The sequence below is a fragment of the Solea solea genome, chromosome 10 (genome assembly GCF_958295425.1).
Source record: "Solea solea chromosome 10, fSolSol10.1, whole genome shotgun sequence".
Taxonomy (NCBI): Eukaryota; Metazoa; Chordata; class Actinopteri; order Pleuronectiformes; family Soleidae; genus Solea; species Solea solea.
In genome coordinates, this window is record NC_081143.1 from 9315331 (window position 1) to 9334548 (window position 19218).

At 39.0% G+C, this 19218-nt stretch overlaps 1 protein-coding gene across 2 annotated transcripts in view; it reads left to right on the plus strand.

Moving 5' to 3' along the window:
• The window catches only part of LOC131467021 (neuronal acetylcholine receptor subunit alpha-7-like), a 33267-nt gene that overhangs the window by 4680 nt on the left and 9369 nt on the right, over nt 1–19218 (plus strand). For both annotated transcript variants that reach the window (XR_009241470.1, XM_058640695.1), the window contains exons 2-5: nt 3135–3274; nt 9050–9094; nt 12521–12630; nt 18691–18770. Coding sequence is in view for 1 of the 2 variants with exons in the window: in XM_058640695.1 (XP_058496678.1) it covers nt 3135–3274; nt 9050–9094; nt 12521–12630; nt 18691–18770 (375 nt within the window). In the remaining variant the exon portion in view is untranslated. The remainder of the gene's footprint in view (nt 1–3134; nt 3275–9049; nt 9095–12520; nt 12631–18690; nt 18771–19218) is intronic.

The window sequence follows — 19218 nt, forward strand, 5'->3', positions numbered from 1 at the left end:
GGTATGTTCAGTGTTTCTATTGAGGTTGTGGCTCATGCAGATAATGAGTGAGCGCTGGATTTATTGCCGAGAACTGGGGATGGGAAAAAAAAACAGTTTCACTGTCCAAGAAGCAAGTGAAAATGGAAATTGATATGCAGTTTAAGCTGTGGACGATAGGGGCAAGGATTATGCATGTCATGAAGCTTTGATATTAAGAACATGTGGCTGTTTATAGGAAAAAAAAAAACGATCTCCTCACCTGCATATCCCATTCTTTTACTGCACATGCAAACCTTTGCAGCTCGGGCGTTGACTTATAGGTGGGAAGGTTGATTTAGTGCTTTATTTGCCTTCAGTTTAGCCTCCCAGGCTACATACTAGTTAGAGCTATGTCGCTTAGAAGAAATACTTCCACTACCCTGGGGCTGAAAAAAAAGTGTTTATGTGGTGAGCTTCAAATCACAAAACACACTTCCATTCCTGCTGCTGTGGAAACATGTTGGTGCAAGATGGCAGCCTCTGTAAATCAAGGCCCTTGCCCAAAGTACATAAAGGCTTATTTTAAGACTATAAAAACCAAAGATTTTTTATTTTAAAGGGATCATATACTTAAATACATTCAATACCTGACAATAAACCCTATACATATTACTGGCTGGACATTTAAGCAGTAGCCAGTGTAGTCAGTGTAGTCAGTGTTGTGGAAACAATGGAGAGTGAGACCATCAACACCACTATGTGCTATGTTGCCACCTTTCTGGAAGTGTTTATTGCAACAGTGGCTCTTTAGCAGCTTTTTCCTTTTCAGCTTGTTTTGGCTCAGTTTGTTTCACTCCATTGACTCTCAACACTTGTGCTGGCTGAAACGCTCACCTATTATGCAGAATGACTGTCACACCGAGATAAAGAGGTTGCTCCGTGTGCCACTCGCCAACCCACTCGCTCGCAAACACACAGCAATCTGTCTTTGTTTATTTTTGTTCATTAGCTAATTAGTAAGGTACTAACTCCATCATTTTGGCTGCGCTCACGTCTCGGCTGTCACTGGGTGATTGCTGGAATATGTTACGACAACATCTAATTTGGGAAAGGGTCACCAGGGAGATGAAGGCGGAGACCTTTTCCCGTTCTGGATGAGGGGAGACACTGAAGGATGATGGAGTCTGGAAGGTCTGTGAAAGTTTTGAAAGTGGTAGCTACTCTACTACTACTACTCCACATTTCAGAGGGTGGCTGACACAAAGCCTTTGTTTAAAATGACTCTGATGTCATGTGTTTAGTTTGTGGTACTTTATAATCTAAATCTTTGAAACTTGTCCTCCTGGCTGCCATATGTGGCCCTTTAAAGCAAAATCACTCACTAATTCATCTTCTACCACCTTATCCTCCACATTAGGATCATGGGGGGGCGCTGGTGCCAATCCCAGCTGACATAGGGCAAACGGTGGGCTACGCCAGTCCATCACAGGGCTAAAGCAAACTATAAATTTAGAAAATTGATTGTTTCTAAAGAAGTGCCTTTCTAGTGGAGTAAAAAGGATGCAGTGCCCTATAAGATGCCCTTGCAAATTCATTTCCTATGGGTTTCCTTTCGATCAAAAGGGTGCCGTTTATGAAGTTCCCACTGTCCCTACATGCTGTATAGGTGCCCATTTCATTTTCGCCCCTGCCCTGCCAAATGTCTGTGTACACCACTGGTTGTTCGCTAAACTTGGCGTTAGTTGTGCTTTCATTGCTTTATTAAAAAATGTAGTAGGGTAGAATAGAATATCGTTATTGTCACTGCACATTCACACCGTCCAGCGAATACATTGGATGTAATGCTACCAGTGCAACATCTGCAATATAAAATATGACCTCTGAAATAATAACTCTAAAATTCTAAAAACACATGAAATGACACGACTTATAGATTTAGAAACCCTTAAATCAAGATTTAGGTCGCCTGTGTCAACTCATTTTGTTTGGACATTATCGTGACATAGATTAGGTGTTAGGAGCCTGATGTTGATGTTGACTAAGAATTGTTTTCTTGCAAGATATAATCGCCTCAGCCTTATGCCACAGAGAAGACCTGCTGCTATCTCCATGACTTAATGGGTCGTCTTCTGCATCAGGGAACACGCAGTAATAAAATTCCAGTTAAAGATGGATGCCTCACTGTTCAGTGTAAAAGGCTCGATGAGGCCTAATGAATACAGAAGAGGCAAAAATAAAACACAGTCAACACAAGTAATGTTCACTCGGTTAATAATGAAGTCATTGCATTCAGCATATCGTGACTTGATCGGGATTTCATTAGGCATTCGCCTCCGCATGAACAATGTTGGGAATAAGTGCGATAATAGCGTTGATTCGATTACAGGATTTAATGCTGTATGTGTGGCACAATATTTTCACTTGGTCTTTATGAAACTACTGGGTTGATTATGTGATTATGTCTTTGCAAATGAAGTAAACAGCTGAGTTTAAATGTGTCACTTTCCTCATTGTGCTCCACAAACGTCTGCTCTTCTCTCATCATCGGTTACTCAGACCTTATTAATGTTCTCTGTCATTTCCTCTTCTACTCACTTACACTTTCTAACCACATACAGCAAAAGCAGTTTGGATCAACATGTTGATCATGAAATCACTTTTAACACATTTCAGACACATATAGAAATAATTAACAAAATGATAGACTGGAATACCATGATTTGATCACAGTTTGACTGTTTTTTTTTGTTATTGCTTCTCTTTTGTTGCCTCTTTTGTTCTCTGAGGCTTTGATTTGACTATTAGATCTTGAAAAGAAAAACAAGTGGTGGTGTAATTTTATTTATTATTATTTATTCAGGGATTTTTTTGTTTTTGTTTTTTTTTTTTAAATCACTACCACACTTGCCCCTCATTTGTCTGCAGTTGTTAAATTTTGGTCATCTTTATTTTTCTTTGTAACTTGTGTTGAATGCGTCAGTTATCGCTGAATAAACTGTGGTTACATTCACATTTCTTACTATATCCTGCAGCCTTTTGAAACATTTTTTTCTAAAAGAATGCTATCGTCTTTGATACATTTCACTGACTTTATATTCTATTTTGTTATTTTCGTCCCTTTCATCTCCTTAATTCCCTTCTCATATTCACTGTCTGAGTCTTTTCCCCCTCAGGTTGTCATGGTGGTGTGTATCAGAGGAAGCTGTACCACGACCTCATGGTCAACTACAGTCGGCTGGAGAGACCGGTCCAGAATGACTCGGCACCCATCGTGGTGGAGCTCGGCTTCACACTGCTACAAATTATTGATGTGGTGAGTTTCTGTGCATGCGTGTGTGTGTTTCTGTGGAGAAAAAGCAGGTGTGGGTATGTGTGTACTTGTATTTATATCTTTGTGAAGTCCAAAAAAGGTACAAATCTTACAAATTTGTGAGGACATTTTCACCCAGGGTTAAGACCTGGTTGGGGTGTTTGAGGGAAGGGGCTAGGGAATGCATTATATATGATGGAAAGTATAAAAACAAGTTTGTGTGTGTTCTTGTATTTGTTCCCTTCAACACTGATCTTGAACAGCAAGAAGACCAAAACCTGGTCCTAATGAGGCAGAACCTCATATCTGAGGATCTGGTTAAGTTAAGTTAAGTGGTTAGGTCAATGTTTGGGCTAGACATTAACTGGTTATGGTTATAGTTAAATATAGTGCTTTGTTTAGGCTGTCCAAATAATTGGAAGTCACGGATAGTTGTGCGAACATGAGTGCGTATGTGTGAAAATTGTAGGATGTAGTGGATTGTTTTGTTGTGTTTGTGGTAAATGTATCCAATCAGATTTATCTACAATAACAGTAGGACACTGTAATGCACTTGCCTAATGTGTTTTGCACTTCATCTTCCTCGGATCCTAAAACATCATTCCACAGTAGCGCCCAACAGAGTGAGAATATTCATCTTTAAAATGTGTTTTTCCCCTTGATGAAAAAATCAAGAACAACGAGATAGAGACAACCAAAAAAGCTTTTTTTCTTAAGTCTAAGTGCAGCATTGAGTGCAGAGAATTTACAAAGTATGTGAATAGAAATACAAATTTACCTGTAGTGATGCAAACTAATGCAAAGATATGTCTGCTAATGAGAAACAGGAATATCTGACAGCTGTCTGCAACAGTCGGCATATGAGGGCAAAGTGTAAAATTTGACACTGATAGAAAATTTTCTGATTTAAACAAATATATTAGTGCTCGTAAATGGGGCTGTTTTTCAAGCTTCCAGCAGTTTGTGGTCTTTCATCTAACTGCAGCGTTATATTAGATATGACAGCACTGTCAAAGTTTCCCTTTAAGTCCTAACAAGAAAGGACCAAAAAAAAAGCTTAATTCTAAACAATGTAGCTTTGTGCATTCAGCTCAATATGGCCACAATCCTCCCTCCTCAATCTTTTTCATGTTCTTTTTCAGACTATCCGCTCTTGGATCAACCCTCCTGTGGTTTGGGTAGATTTCCTGTCACATTTGATTATATTTTAATATTCTGTTTCATCAGTGGTCACCCTGCATTATTCCCCAATCTACGTACCGTCGCACAAAGCCACACATAACTTCTTGCCTGCTAGCCTCACCACGTAGTCAAAGCACTCATCCAAAAAAACTCAAGTTGACACGTGCCTGTCTTTTTATACAAATAATTATTTAATGGTGGTAAGAGCTGCACACTATGGACTACACCATATTGTATTATTAAAATGGTCACGTCTCCTACCTGAAGCTTGCAAATGACCCCAAAGAGAACATGTGCTGGACTTTGAAAAAGATTTGCTAAGACAATCGACTGTTGTTTTTGTTGGTTTTGAAATAAAGTATAATTTGAATGTTTATAATTTGAAAATGATGAGCAGCAGCATGTATGATGACCCAAAGACAAATATGCAATTGTTGAATCAGTTGTCTTTTACATGTATTATGACATCATTTAAGATATTAACTTATAACAACTGGATTCAACTAAAACCAACCAACAACAATAAAATGTTACTTATTTATTTATACAAATAAAGAATTATTACACTCACATCAGTCCAAGTCCATTTCAGTGCAGGTCTTTTACTTGTTTACTGGTTATTTACTTTGTAGCAGAGGGTTAATTGAGGAGGATTGATACTATTCTCACATCTGAACATGGCAAGACAACAGCCAGTAGCTAACTTTAATAGACTAAAAACAGATAGAAATGGCGAGCCAGATGTTGTCTGAACTTAACTTTAAATATACCCACTTGATCCAAAAACTTTTAATAACCTTGCGTGAGCAGTGCAAATCAACACACAGACAAATATTATGGTAAACAAACAAACAAACAAAAAAAGCAGTAGCTGAGCTGTTTTTGTGTAATTGCTTCTAAATTGCTTCGCTGTCTTCAGGAAATAGATTAACCGCACACTTCAAAAATCAGCTCGTAAAGAATCTTCATGATAAAAAAAATTATCTCATGGCCTGAAGCGTTGCCCCCCAAACAAATGTTGTTTTGCAAAAGATAGCTGGCAGTACTGTGCATGTGTTCACATTTGATTTTCTCAAAGTATACGAAAATAAACATTTCTTACTGAGCTCTTGTTGAAACAGTCATCTGCATCCTTCCAACACACACTGTTATGCCCTCTTCACACCAATAGTCCTGTGTTTTTTTGAAGATGAAGCCAAGCTTGTGAAAAACTGTATTCTCATTAATAATTTTCATTAATAATCCTCTTTGCTGTTACTGTATTGTTGATTTCACATGTTTGAAACATTGATCCAAAGGTGCAGATTGGGAGAAAAATATGGAGGAACTTATTCTGTTGCTTCCCACTGGGGATAAAAACATGTGTAGCAATATGAAAACACATTTTTTTGACCTTTCCAAATGACGTCAGATCATAAACACAGTGAAAAACGTTTAAAGAGCTTTCACTGAACGACTAAATGCAAATGTCCACCAATCCCTTGCCAGTTGATTTCAACCCGATCAGGGCAGATTTGTGAGGAGATTAAAGTGTTTAAAGTGGGTTGCCATGCCTGCAGTGGAAAAATAACACCACAAAAGAGAGGTCATGCACAAAATCTATTGATTGAGTGCTAGATTGTACACTGAATAGTCTGAAAATGCTGCTTTGTGAAGCACACAATAGGAGGCAGCTCTGTTTCAACAGCACAGAAAAGATGCTGCTTAAAAGCTGGACAGATCAGAAAGGCAAGGTGGAGATAAGATTGGAGTGTGTGGGGAGACAGGGAGGAGGAAAGAAGGCAGGATGAAAGAGAGAGAGAGAGACTGTTTATGTGCAAATCCATTTTCCACAACAATGAGAAGTAAGAGCAGAGAGTTTGCTTTGCTCGTCAGTGATGACAGGAGTTTCAGCACTTTCAGTGATTGCTCATAAATCTTTATGATGATGAAACAGAATGTTTGTGGAATGTTCTGATCTTTGTACTATTTTTACAAGGTATTATGAAAATGTAATTCTTTATGGGTGAGCAGTCCTAGTCAAAAATGTATCTTTTTCATCAGTATCACTGTTTTTTGCAAGCAGTTCCAGGTTTGTTTCTATCATCCACTGACAGGTGGATGATAGAAATGATCCTTCTGTTATTTTCATACTATTCCACTGATAAGTTAATCAAAGCACTGTCCTCTGTGACTGCCTCACAACATGAGAACAAGCGAGAAAACTGTGAAACTTTGTGATAAGAAAGAAAACTACGCCATAGATTAGATCTGGAGAGGTGAGGAATAGAAAGAAATCAAGTGAGCAAATTGATTTCATGATTTGATTTCATGATTTGATTACAGCACAGTCACATTAAAAGAAAAGTATTCAAAGACTTGAGCTTGCAGTGTTATCCCAGCATCAGTGCCGCGTGGAAGATTATGTGATAAGTCACTCTAGTTTGAACAAAAAGGACTTTATTACGAAAGAGCACCGAGAGTAGAAGATGCTGCTTTGACTCGCTATTACTGTCAAGCAGTTAGCACGTTGTTTTCAGTTGTAAGAGCGAGCTGTTGCTGGCATGTCAGACTCAAACATACTAGTAAGTAACAAGGAGCAAAACCTTTTGCTTTTATGAGAGCTTGTGGAACCATATTGAAAAGAAACCTATCTACTTCTACTCTGTCTGCTCTACTTCTTTCATACCTTTAGTCTTGAACTGTCTGGTGCTCATCCAAATATTTAAATGTAAAACAAGAGCATGTGGCAATCACTGAAGCCTCACAGCAAGAAGTGTGCAGATTTGCTTCCTGAGACCTTTGGAGTTTTTCTACAAATGTCCAAAAACATGCAGCGGTTAACTGAACACTATATTTTGCCCATATGTGTGAGTGTGTGAGTGGTTCACCTCTATATGTTGGCCCTGCGATGGACTAGCGACGTGTCCAGGGTGTACCAGGGTGTACCAGACTGTACTCCGCCTTTTGTTCTATGGCAGCTGGGATTGGCGTCAACAGCCCTGCAACTCTCATGCAGTAAACAATGGACAAACCAGAAGAATTAGCTTGTAAATGACATAAAGACACAGTGTTAAGAAAATATACAGTATGTCCACAATGTCTTCTGTGTAATTCTGTCACTTCTCTCCGCATCAAGCTGTAAATGAGCTCTAAAATTGGAAATGCTTTGAACTGCTAACTATGATATCACCTGCACTTTAGCCATGTCACTCAAGTCTCAGTCTGAGCCGCAAACCAGTAACTGTTTGAAACTTGCAAAGAACCTTGACCCCTACTACCAGTCTATTACTTACACAGTACATGCATGTTGCTTGCCACATTAAGGAAGGCTCGCAGCCACTGTCCTGCAACCTTGCAATGTGCATCGCTGATGTTGTTATATAAGACTACAACATGTATTACATTCATAGAGGCTGAAATGATTCATGTTTGTGCCCTAAGATAAGTGACGCTTACACAGTGTCACTTATCTTAGGGGCTCAAATAATACATAACAATACATCTGATTTGTTTCTTACATTTGCAAAACATGAGTCTAAGGTTGCATTCACACTAGCTTCGTTTAGTGCAGTTGATTCAAACCCTGTTGCGTCACTTTGTTCTGGGAGGTGTGAATGAAGACCTCTAATGTGGACCATGCAACCAACATCTGGTCCCTGTAATGGATGTGGTCTTGGACTGCTTGAAAGTGAACTCTGGTGTGGTTCATCACTGGTGTGAACTCTATCTGCACCTTTCACTGGAAGCATAGTATTGATGACTAGAGCCTGAGTGTTGTCATCTACATAGAACACCGAGGAGAAGGGAGAACCTGGAGAAGCGCTGCTGACAGGAAATGAGAATGCGTGCGTCCATGCTCCATGTCTGGCAGGTCCCAACTCTTCCTCCTCTGAAGGAAAACGAGCACATTAGATGATCCATCATCACTCCAAAATGCCATGAACCACTGTTGTTTAAGATGAGGGCAATATCAGGGTCTCAGGATCCTCCTCCTTGCAGACAAGAAACAACAGCAATTTTGCAGTTTAATAACGCTACTGTGTGAACCTGTGCCGAAACAGCCGAAAAATTAAACAATGTACTAAATTTCCATAAGGTACAGACCAACGAAGCGGACTATTAGGTGTGAACACACCGTAAATTAGTACACAGGAGACCTCTTGTTGGTGTGCTTTTGTTTTCTTCGTGTCTTTCATCCAGATTGTGTTCAGTAATTGTAATAAGTCGAGATGTTTTTTGGATTTATCACAGTCAAAGCAACTGTTCAGCCAGGACAGCTGGTACACAGATGACTTATGGTCTGATGTATCATATTTATTATTTTTTGCTTTAACTGGCGTACACACATTTTGTCGGATAACATTTCAAGCATCTCAATAAAAGAGAAAAGGGCCGGCGCATGACATTGTCATTCAGTGAGCACATCAGCTCTGAGCCATCTGGGACAAAGGTTGACTTCATTGCCGATCTGCCTCATAATCTCACCTTATGTTTACAAAACAAGCAGTACTTTTTTTTTTTTTTTGTCTTGCAGTGGCCTGCAGAATATTTTCACTCACTATCTCTCTAAATCTATACTGCCTGCTGATTGTTTGTCTCTCTCCCTCTGTTCAGGATGAAAAGAACCAAGTGTTGATCACAAACGCCTGGCTGCAGCTGGTACGTCTACAACCTTTTTCTGTGATCACTGTGGGATAACTGTATTTTTGGACGATGTGTGCGTGTGCGTCTCCTGTCATTCAAATTTAGAAAAAAAGCTGTGTTCACCCCCGACTACCTTTGAAAGTATAGAGACAGGTAGGCTTCAAAGTTGCAACTTTAGCCTTTTCTTTGCAACAGAAAGTATCTCTGCATTAAAGAAAGTGACAAATGTCTCATATGACAAAGTGCACACTACACACCTGAAAGTACAGAATGGTTTCCGGGCTAGCACTTGTTTTCTTTCTCTGTGATGAAAGTATTGACAGTAGGTTGTGTTAAAATAGCTTATAGTTGAATAATTGCCTGATATAAGTCGTTTTTGAGCCGTTCTTTAAGTCTTTATATTTTTCCATTTACTTAACACATATTTAGTTTAAAACAGTGGCAAAAATAAACCAGCATAAAACAGCAAATTGTCTATACCAAACAGAAGAAGTGTTGGTAGTTATATGAACACACTGTCAGCAGTAAAGTTTTTTAACAGTGTTTTGCAGTGCTCCTGGAGCTCCTCCTTCAGCCCCTCCTTCTCCTCGTTACCTGGCACCTGCTGCTGCCTTAAAAGCCTGGGAGGCTTCACTCATGGCTCTCTCTAGGCAGGGCCGGCCGCATGGCTCCCATTTACCAGTCTGATTACCATTCATAACAATAAACCCAGTTTTCTTATATTTAATCCTTGTTTGTCTACTTTATGTTACTTCCGTCGAGCCGGGTTGTAACACTCAATAACAAAACACATTGGAAAAAAGGCCTTAAATGTACTCTTAATGACTACTTAATGTCTTTGATACTGTTCTGAAAGACTGAGACTAAAGTTTCATGTTAGTAAAACAAGAAAATGTGATTTGGTGAATAACAGTCCTTACATTTATTTTAAGGTTCTCAGTCACCCAGGTCAACTTAAGTCTAGTTGCCTTCTGCTAACTCCTGACGACATAAGTTTTATGAAGAGAATATTTGATTGTTTTTGTTTTATGTGTGACTGACCCACAGACATTCTTAGTATTCATTTTTAATGTTACAAGAGAAATGCTTGTAGAGCAAAGACAGCTAAGTTGTTCTTGTCATGAACAGTTCTAGTCTAATGTAGCTGTCTTATGATGCAGTATATGCTGCAGCTACAACCTGAGGTCATAATGCAGTTAGTCATACATGCATCTAAAAGTTACAGAAAGAGAGACTAAATATCATGTTTATTCCACTCCTTATGTTTTAGCTTTTGTGTTTTGAAAATTCAAATTTCTTAAATATTGAGTGTTCCACTTATTGTAGTTTTAATTATAGTACTTCAGGATTTGGTAAATCCAATGCTTGTCATATCTGACATGCCTATAGACTAGACTAGAATAGAATAGAATAGAATGATTGTATGTCATTGGGAAAAAAAGCAACAAGATAGATAGTTCCAACCTTTAGTGATAATAATGTAGATAAAAAGTTAAGTACAAAAAATACAATATTGGACATTTCAAGAATGATTGAACTAGGTCAGACAATGCTGGTTATTGTTTGCTTGTGTTTGCTAACTTTATGGCACCTAATGGAAAAAAGCTGTTTCTCAGTCTGGTGTTTATAGACCTGTAGCACTTACCAAGAGGACGAGATGAGGGACACGTGATGTGCAGGGTGGGCGGAGACTCTGATGATGGTAATGACAGCGGGAGACAGAGATGTATTCCAGGGAGGCCAGAACTAGACAAGCAAAAGTAACAAACACCAATCAGAGCTAAGAGTCACTGCACAGTCACGCCCATATCTTATATCCTCACACTGAGCCGCACTTTTATCATGGGAGATAAGAGTATAGCCAACTGTTCTCAACCACCCATGTACTGCCATAATCTAAAACTATTAACCCCAGCTACAGCACATTTCTCCCCTTAAAGAAATTGCACATAATTTAATGTTGCAAAACGCAGTAATGGCAGGAAAACATTATTAGGCTACTCAGGTAGCAACAACAGCCTCATTATCACAGCAGGCCCAGTCATAATAGCCAGATGAAGAGGTCTGGGTTACACTTAGTCAGGTTGACTTGGCTGCTGCTGACTGGCCTACAACTCATGAATGAATGAATCGTTGAATGAAATATTCAGGAAGCCACCGCTTCAATGCTGGCATTCACTTGCAGTGTAATAGCTTGAAGGGGCTTTGCCGATTCAGCAGATTTTCGAGGAGGCATGAGAAATACATTATCTCGCTCACAGACGGGGAGTCAGAGGAGCAAGTTCACTTCCTCCCCATCAAGGAGGATTTTAGGATTCATTACAGGTTTATCACTCAGTGAACGGATAGCATTTTTTGTGGGTTTTCACCTGTGAGAATTTTAATGAGCTCAAGTTTCTTAAGAATCCTCAACGGCTATAGCGCTAATGGTTTATTATGTATTATTATAACAAAAACAAAACAGACGTTAAAATATATAACATGACACATGGTTTACATTTAGCAATGCACCACAAATTAAATATTCCAATTTATATGTTGAATAAACAAGCTAATAACTCTTATATTGTATCAGCCTTATTCACGCGCTTCCAATAACGACCTTGTTGTCTTCAATTAGTGACAGTTTCTTCAGTTGCTGTGATGTAACTACAGACCTATTCGGAGGCAGCTGTAACCTCATGTTGCCCGCTGTCTTCCTCTTCTGTTCCCAACAGACTACAAACGTACTGAGCTGTGGTTTGATCTGCTGGCTCTCGGTTGTGTCTTTCCCAGCCAACAAACATGAAAAGAAAGCTCTCTGTAGCACCAAACTGCAAAAAAAGAAAAGGCCCACAGATGACAAGTGTACTAGTCATGTGATGCATGAGTGAGTGGAGACATACACATGTCAGCAGGGTCACTTTAGGTGGATTTCTTTGAAGAGGAGGTGAATTTGACTGTAAAAATCACTGAACTGTACGTGCACATACAGTATATAAACTGTCCCAAGAGCTCATATGTGAACACAAACATGCACATTAGACACGGACGTTCTGCCCACTTGTGTGCACATGCATATACACACGTTGCACTGTGGCCACATTAGTACTGGGAGTGTGTTTGCTCCATAGGGAATTTGCCCTATAGCTAGAAAATCCCAAGTGCCTCCCATTTATATATGTACTGTATGTTTAGACACACTCGTATAGAACAGGAAATACAGTTGTTGTTAAGAAATACTACAAATTAAGATGCTATTATGCACATTCTGATGCACAGATTGTGTGTATAGTATGGGGGTCATAATTATTACCAACACAATTTAAGCTTTAAAACAGGTGAGACATGAACAGCAGCAGCAACTTTGTTATTCACTCATTCAACTTTTATAATCCTGGGTTTTGTCCCTATTTTATGTGGCTGTCTTTGATGACTCCTTTTCTCCATTGCTTCTGTCAGCACTGGACAGATACTTACCTTTCCTGGAACCCAGAGCAATATCCCGGCGTTCAGAACCTTCGCTTCCCTTCTGATCTGATATGGGTCCCAGATATTCTCCTTTACAACAGGTAAGTCTTAGTCTCCTCTTCTGCTCTTGACTGTCCTCACATCGCATAAACAACCGGAGTCAAACGTGCTTACTAATTTTTGCTTCAATTCACTTCAATGTAAAATTACCCACACAGTAAAATGTACTATTACTAGAATTGTGAGTCAAAAAAGTGAATTGGCTTCAAGCTAGGACTGAAGGAAAGCCTTCATTTATCTAATAATTACAACAGTAGCAAATGGCCAAAGCGTCACCGGCCCAGTGATCAATCTGTAACCACGACTACCACGTCATCTATTTTGCCTCTTGGATTTTTGTGTATTTACCTCCATTTGTCTTCTGTCATACATGGATGGTTACCATAGATTCCCCTTGCTCTCACACAGTGGAGGAAAATATTCCCCAGATAAAATTTCACTCATGGATATCGCCGCATGTAATGAGGTGATTGAGCCGATTCCCTCCGGGAGGATATAAATTGTAACTCCCATGGGGCTTTGCATATGCTGCTTGTAATGTGAATGAGAATGTCAACAGACGGAGGAATTCTAATAATGCATCCATTAGGATATGCAGGTAAAAACAAGGATTCTATTTCTGTTCCAATGCAACATTTCAGTCCTGTTTGAGTCATAATCGATTTCTTTTCATACCTTTGTCAAAGAAAGGAACCTTTACAGGAAGCAAGATAAATAGGGAAATGAAAGGAAAGGAAAGGAAAAGAAAGGAAAGCATCTTTATTGTCATTATACAACTAGTATTGCACAACGAAATGTCGAGGTCAGATGGAGGGTTGATCAGAGCCGCTGCGGCTGAGCGTGCCGCCACAAGGGACCAACCTGACCGAATGTAACTAACATTCTAACATGTTTTATGAAATAATGTGTCCTGTTTATTTGTTCATTGGTTACTTTTACTCACAGTCATTCTAACAGTCTCTCCCCAATCCATTCACCTCAGCCACTTGATGCAATTGCTTTACTTGTTATTTGATCGCTTAACAAGCAACCTGATAACATAGATCCAAAGAAATGAAGTTGCCGGGTGACTGACATTTCCAAAGCGGTCTGGACTTTCTCATTTTTAAAAACAATCCAGGGACCTTTCAAGTCTGCCAGTGAGCGTGGCACCAGTTTCATCCTCAAACACATGCTGCTTTCAGACAATTCATCACATTTATAGGCAGCTGCCTCCACGGTTAGCAAATAACATGCATAACATTAACCCTGAACCAAACAGCTGTGACAACAGCAGCGTCCATTGTGCCTCAAAGAGGTACATCCATCACAGCATGTTGTTCTATCGCCAAAAGAGACACAGATCTTTGCAAAATAAACACAAATAAATATAATCAAATAACATACTTACCATAATATTCTAGTGTTTCCATCTTGAAATTAGTTTCAGCTTTTGCAGATTTTCCGAGCTGATTTTGAATCTGTCCTGCAACAACAAGATAGACGTACACTTTATTCAAAGGCTTTAAATCACATCTATTCCCATTATATAAACAGCAACATTTCTTACAGTTTCACTTGGAATCTAAAGGCGTAGCTAAAGTAATGGAAGCAGTTGAGTGAGAATCTCCCTCCTCACCATAAATCATGTTAATGTGCAAGTGAATTGCACCCTGAGGAAAGTGATGTGTGTTGCTCCTGTTTTTGTGACGAAAATAGCTTTTTAGAGAGTTGCTTTTTTTCTTTCTTAGTCGAACAGACATTATATAAGAAACACATAATTAAGACACTCAAATAAATGTGGATGTATGTTACAGTACACCCATAAAATCAGTGTTTTTACTGTGTTGTCGTGGAGTGTCATTTACAATATTGCCTTTGCAGCAAGAAGACCTGGGTTCAAGACCTGGTCGGATCAAGGGCCTTTCTGCATTGAGTTTGCATGTTCTCCTCATGTGTGCATGGGTTTGCTCCCACAGTCCAAAAACATGAAGATTTGGGGATTGGGCAAATTGGGCAAATTGGGCAAATTGGGCACTCTAAATTGACAGTAGGTGTGAGAGTGAATGTTTTTTTGTCTGTGATGGACTGGTGATCCAGGGTGTACCGCACCTATCACCCTATGTCAGCTGAGATTGGCACAGCACCCCACACAACACTCATGTGGAGGATCAAGTGGTAGAAAATGGATGGATCTGTTGCATAGCATGACAGAAGAAAATAATATTACTAATTATGTAACTATTTGCTCTACCCTTTGTTTTATTCCCTCAAAAGTTATTTCCTATCACCTAGAGTGACATTAAGAACTTTGATTCAGGTCCCCACACAGGTCTGTCTCCTTACTTTGTAGTCTGAATGCCACCTTTTCCGCTTTTAAGAGCGGTGCTTAAAAGCACCAGAGCAGAGAGGTCGTGTCATTACTGACAATTATTGACCATTATTTAACTGTCAAGGCCTAACAGATGGCATTAAATTGATGTTTTAAATTTACTTTTTTCTTTCGTACATACACACAACCCCCCGGAAAATCACACTTTTAATGAGGGAAGACAACTTAATACAAGGCAGAGTTGAAGTTGATTGATGGTGCTGTTTTTTGTTTTTTTTTCTTTAGCTCCTTCTTCAAGGTGACTGAGGATTATTTATGGTGGGGAGACAGTGACAGATTTCCACCTTGGAGTTGTGTGTGTGTCTGAGAGAGAGAGAGGGAGAAAAAAGTGAGAGGTTTGTCATTTAAACAGGGATGATACCGAACATTAAGCAGCTTATGTTGAGGGGATCAGCGATCACTAACGATAACAACCATACAGCCCTGACAGTCCCAGATTGAAACTGACATTTGTTATACATGCCCTATCAATCAGGAGTAAAATCAATATTTTTTTGTGAATGTTAAGTTGTAAAAGCAGGAATAATCCGTAATAAATTATCTGATTCTTTCAAATACAGTCTATACCAGATTATCCAGATACTGGATTATAGCACAGCATTTTGATTCTACCAGAAGGAAAACTTGAAAAACCCTAGAGCTGTGTGTGCATGACACACACCGCTTATATTTTGAACTGTCTTAAGCACTTTGACCAAGCATAGGTCACACGCTTTTCAGTCACAGACGAATTCTTCATTCTTTTATCACTTTCTCTGTGTGTGTGTGTGTGTACAGCCACATGCCTCACAGTGAATACCCTTGAGGAGTGACTGTCCAAAAGCAAGTCTAGGTTTAAAAATACAAAAATGCATTTTGCCAGTTACTAAGATGGCAGGTGTTTGGTCTTGCCTTGGAGTGTGGCCATTTGCGGCTTTCAAAAACAATTTTGTCTTTCCGACATGGTTGACACGTCGTATAATGTTGTTTATTTCATGCATAGAGCAGTCTGAAAGGGCCAGTGTGTAACATTTAGGAGGGCTTATTTGCCGAAATTGAATACCGTAGAAAATAACCTGAAAATAAAGGCCTGAAAAGAAAAAAAAAAAACAGTTTGATTTTCATAGCCTTAGAATAAGCCTTTTAGATGCACTTTAGACAAGGGCAGGATGACAACGGAGGCTGTCATCCTGTGCCACAATGTGTCTACAGGAGCATAATTGTACAAATCAGCTAAAGTGAGTTTCATATTTCAAACTTCCTACACAGATAAGGAAAAACAACATCCTTTCTGACGTGCAAATGTCACTGTCGTACCCTGATGCACTTGGGAAAAGGAGGGGTGAGAGGAAGAGTCCTCCATTGGTTGCATTCTGCAGTCTCACCATTAGCTGTCATTAATTCTTACGCATTGTACCTTTGTGAGCAACCTTCGGAACGAGCCACCTTTCTGGAGCCAGGCCAGTATGGGGTTGTACTACAGCTGTATATGTAATATGTATATGTATAGCTGTTGGACTTCATTCTGTTATTGCTTGATCATACTCAACCATGCAAGCCAGTTCTGTAAGTTCTATATATGATAGTGGAGGATCTAAAGAGCCTTAACAGTCCTTATGTTCCCATACAACAAACAACGCAATCTCTTTTGCCATAAATAATAAAGGATGAAGATTTTGAATATTTCGCCATTTACATACACATGGGAAGCTGGTATACCAAAGGGCTGACTTTTTTTTGCTTAAGGTTCTGTGTATAATGTAAATAATTGAAACTATGTCTCTTCCAAGTGTTTGCTTAACATCTGGAGATGGTTTCAGTTGTATATTTAGCCTCTAACTGTGTCTTTTCTGACTTCAACAGCATCTTTTATGACAATGTTGATGATGGTGATTATGATGATGTCATTGTTCTTTATTTTCTTTTAATATTTTCACTGGTAATAGTTCCATTGAGGGGCCACACGGTTGGTATAGTGGTTAGCACTCTTGCCTTTGCAGCAAGAATACCTGGGTTTGAGGGCCTTTCTGCATGGAGTTTGCATGTTCTCCCCGTGTGTGCGTGGGTTTTCTCAAATCATGCAATATGGGGATTAGGTCAATTGGTCACTCTAAATTGACCGTAGGTGTGAATGTGAGAGTGAATGGTGTGGCCCTGCGATGGACTGGCGAACTGTCCAGGATGTACCCCACCTATCGCCCTATGTCAGCCGAGATTGGCACAGCAGCCCCTGTGACCCTCCGGTGGAGGATAAAGTGGTAGATGATGGATGGATAGTTCCATTGAAACAAAGCACAGTATGCTTCACAGAGTTTATTCTATATTTATCCTCCTGTCCTGTGTGATCCATGTTTATGATCCATGTGGGCATTAAGTGCTATATAGCATCAAATTATGTTTTTTGTTTGTTTAATGATCTCTGATTTTCTTACCATGTCCATGTGGCATACAGTATAACCTTTTGGAAACACATTGTACTTAGTAATCTGGTTAAGATGTGGTTGACATTATGATTCAGTGAAATCCCTGTGATGCTCATACATACTTGCTATGCATTGCTTAGCCATGGTATTAATCTCCCAGTGTTACAAGGTTCACAAAATTAATTTGATCCAGAAATAGGTGGAACCTTATTTGGGGAAAAAGAAAGGTGTTGGACACAATAATTGTATCCAACATTTGCATTTTGCATTTTTTTGTTTAGCTTATTCCCAGCAATGGATAATAAGAGCAACTGCAGCAGTTCCCAAATATTTTCACATCCTCTTTATTTTCCCAACCTCTGCTAAGTGAAGCGAGCGATTAGGTTTGGATTATTGCTATAGTGAATATATCTCTGCAACTGGGTAAAGCTTTGTGCTGTTATAAGCCTCCTGGGCTCAGTCCCAGCTCATTTGCTCAAATTTATGTTCTATACCTGTCCTACAAGAGTTTAAGTATGCCCCTCACTCTGTCCCCGTGCTTCTCCTCTTATATTGTAAATGGAAGCCATGGACTAATCTAATGGACAATAACAGATGATTGTGCATTGCCTGGCACTGGTTGAGCATTTACTTCTTCTTTAAAATGAGATGCACTCCGTGAACCGTGTATGAGTCAGTGTTTTTAGTGACACGTCATACTAAAATACTAAAATTATAAATAAATTGATGAATAAAATCTATGTTGCTGTCATAGTAAGTTTACTTCTTCAGTCTCTGTGTCAAAAAAGGTTGTTTTTATTGTCTATTTACTTTCCTCCATAGCCTCACCATGTTTCAAAACTCAGTGTCAGAGCATTTTCTTTTTTACGTTTTCTTGTCGCTCTCTCTTTTTATTAAATACTACTTTACCAAATCCACTTTTGAGGTCTCAACATGTTTAATATTAATTCCCATGCTTCCTTTTCACTGTAATTTATTCAGTCTGTAATGACAGATAATTATTTGTCTTTTCTCTTTGGTTTTTCTCTCGGGAAAAAAAAGAAAACAATTTTCCAATGATGATGTCTGTACGTCAGTTCCTGAGTCTAGACAATGCCACTCTGTTTGAAGGACATCTCAATTGAAGACATCAGTGTTTATTTAAGATGATTGTTAAAATTGTACCGTCTGTCTGGATCTACACTTTCCTTCACCTCCACTCTCACCTGCGTCACTTGTCTATGTGTTCTATTGACTTGTGTTTTGTATATTTTTTTGTCACATTTTCTTGATCGTTAAATGCTCCATGACTGTTTTAATCTTTTATCTTTGCACATTTCTCTCTGCAGTGCTGATGAGAGGTTTGATGCTACATTCCATACAAACGTGTTGGTCAATGCCTCAGGATCGTGCCAGTACATCCCACCAGGTGACCCATTTAAAATATTGTCTTTGACTATGTTATATTGCATTTTTAGTTGAGTTTTTTTTCTTACTATCATCACTTTATGGCGATTCATAATTACGACATAATGATGAATATGGGAGGGATTTATTCTCATCAACATGATAGTCTTTACACATCACCTTGGCATTTGTCAACATCTAACTTCATTAGTAGACTCATTATCATTATCATTGTTGACACTATGTTCCTCAATTCCACGCAACTCACTTCCTTTTCCCAATAAGCAATCATTTTCAGGAAAATATTTTTGGAACTGGTTCAATACAAGACATTCCTGTTTCAAATGAATGGAAGTCAATGAGAGTCTTTATGTTTACTGCTTTAATTGTCTTATTTTCCACTTCACTAAATCTTTTTTTTTCTAGTTGGCTTCAAATTTACATTGATTTTATTTTTATTTTTGTATATG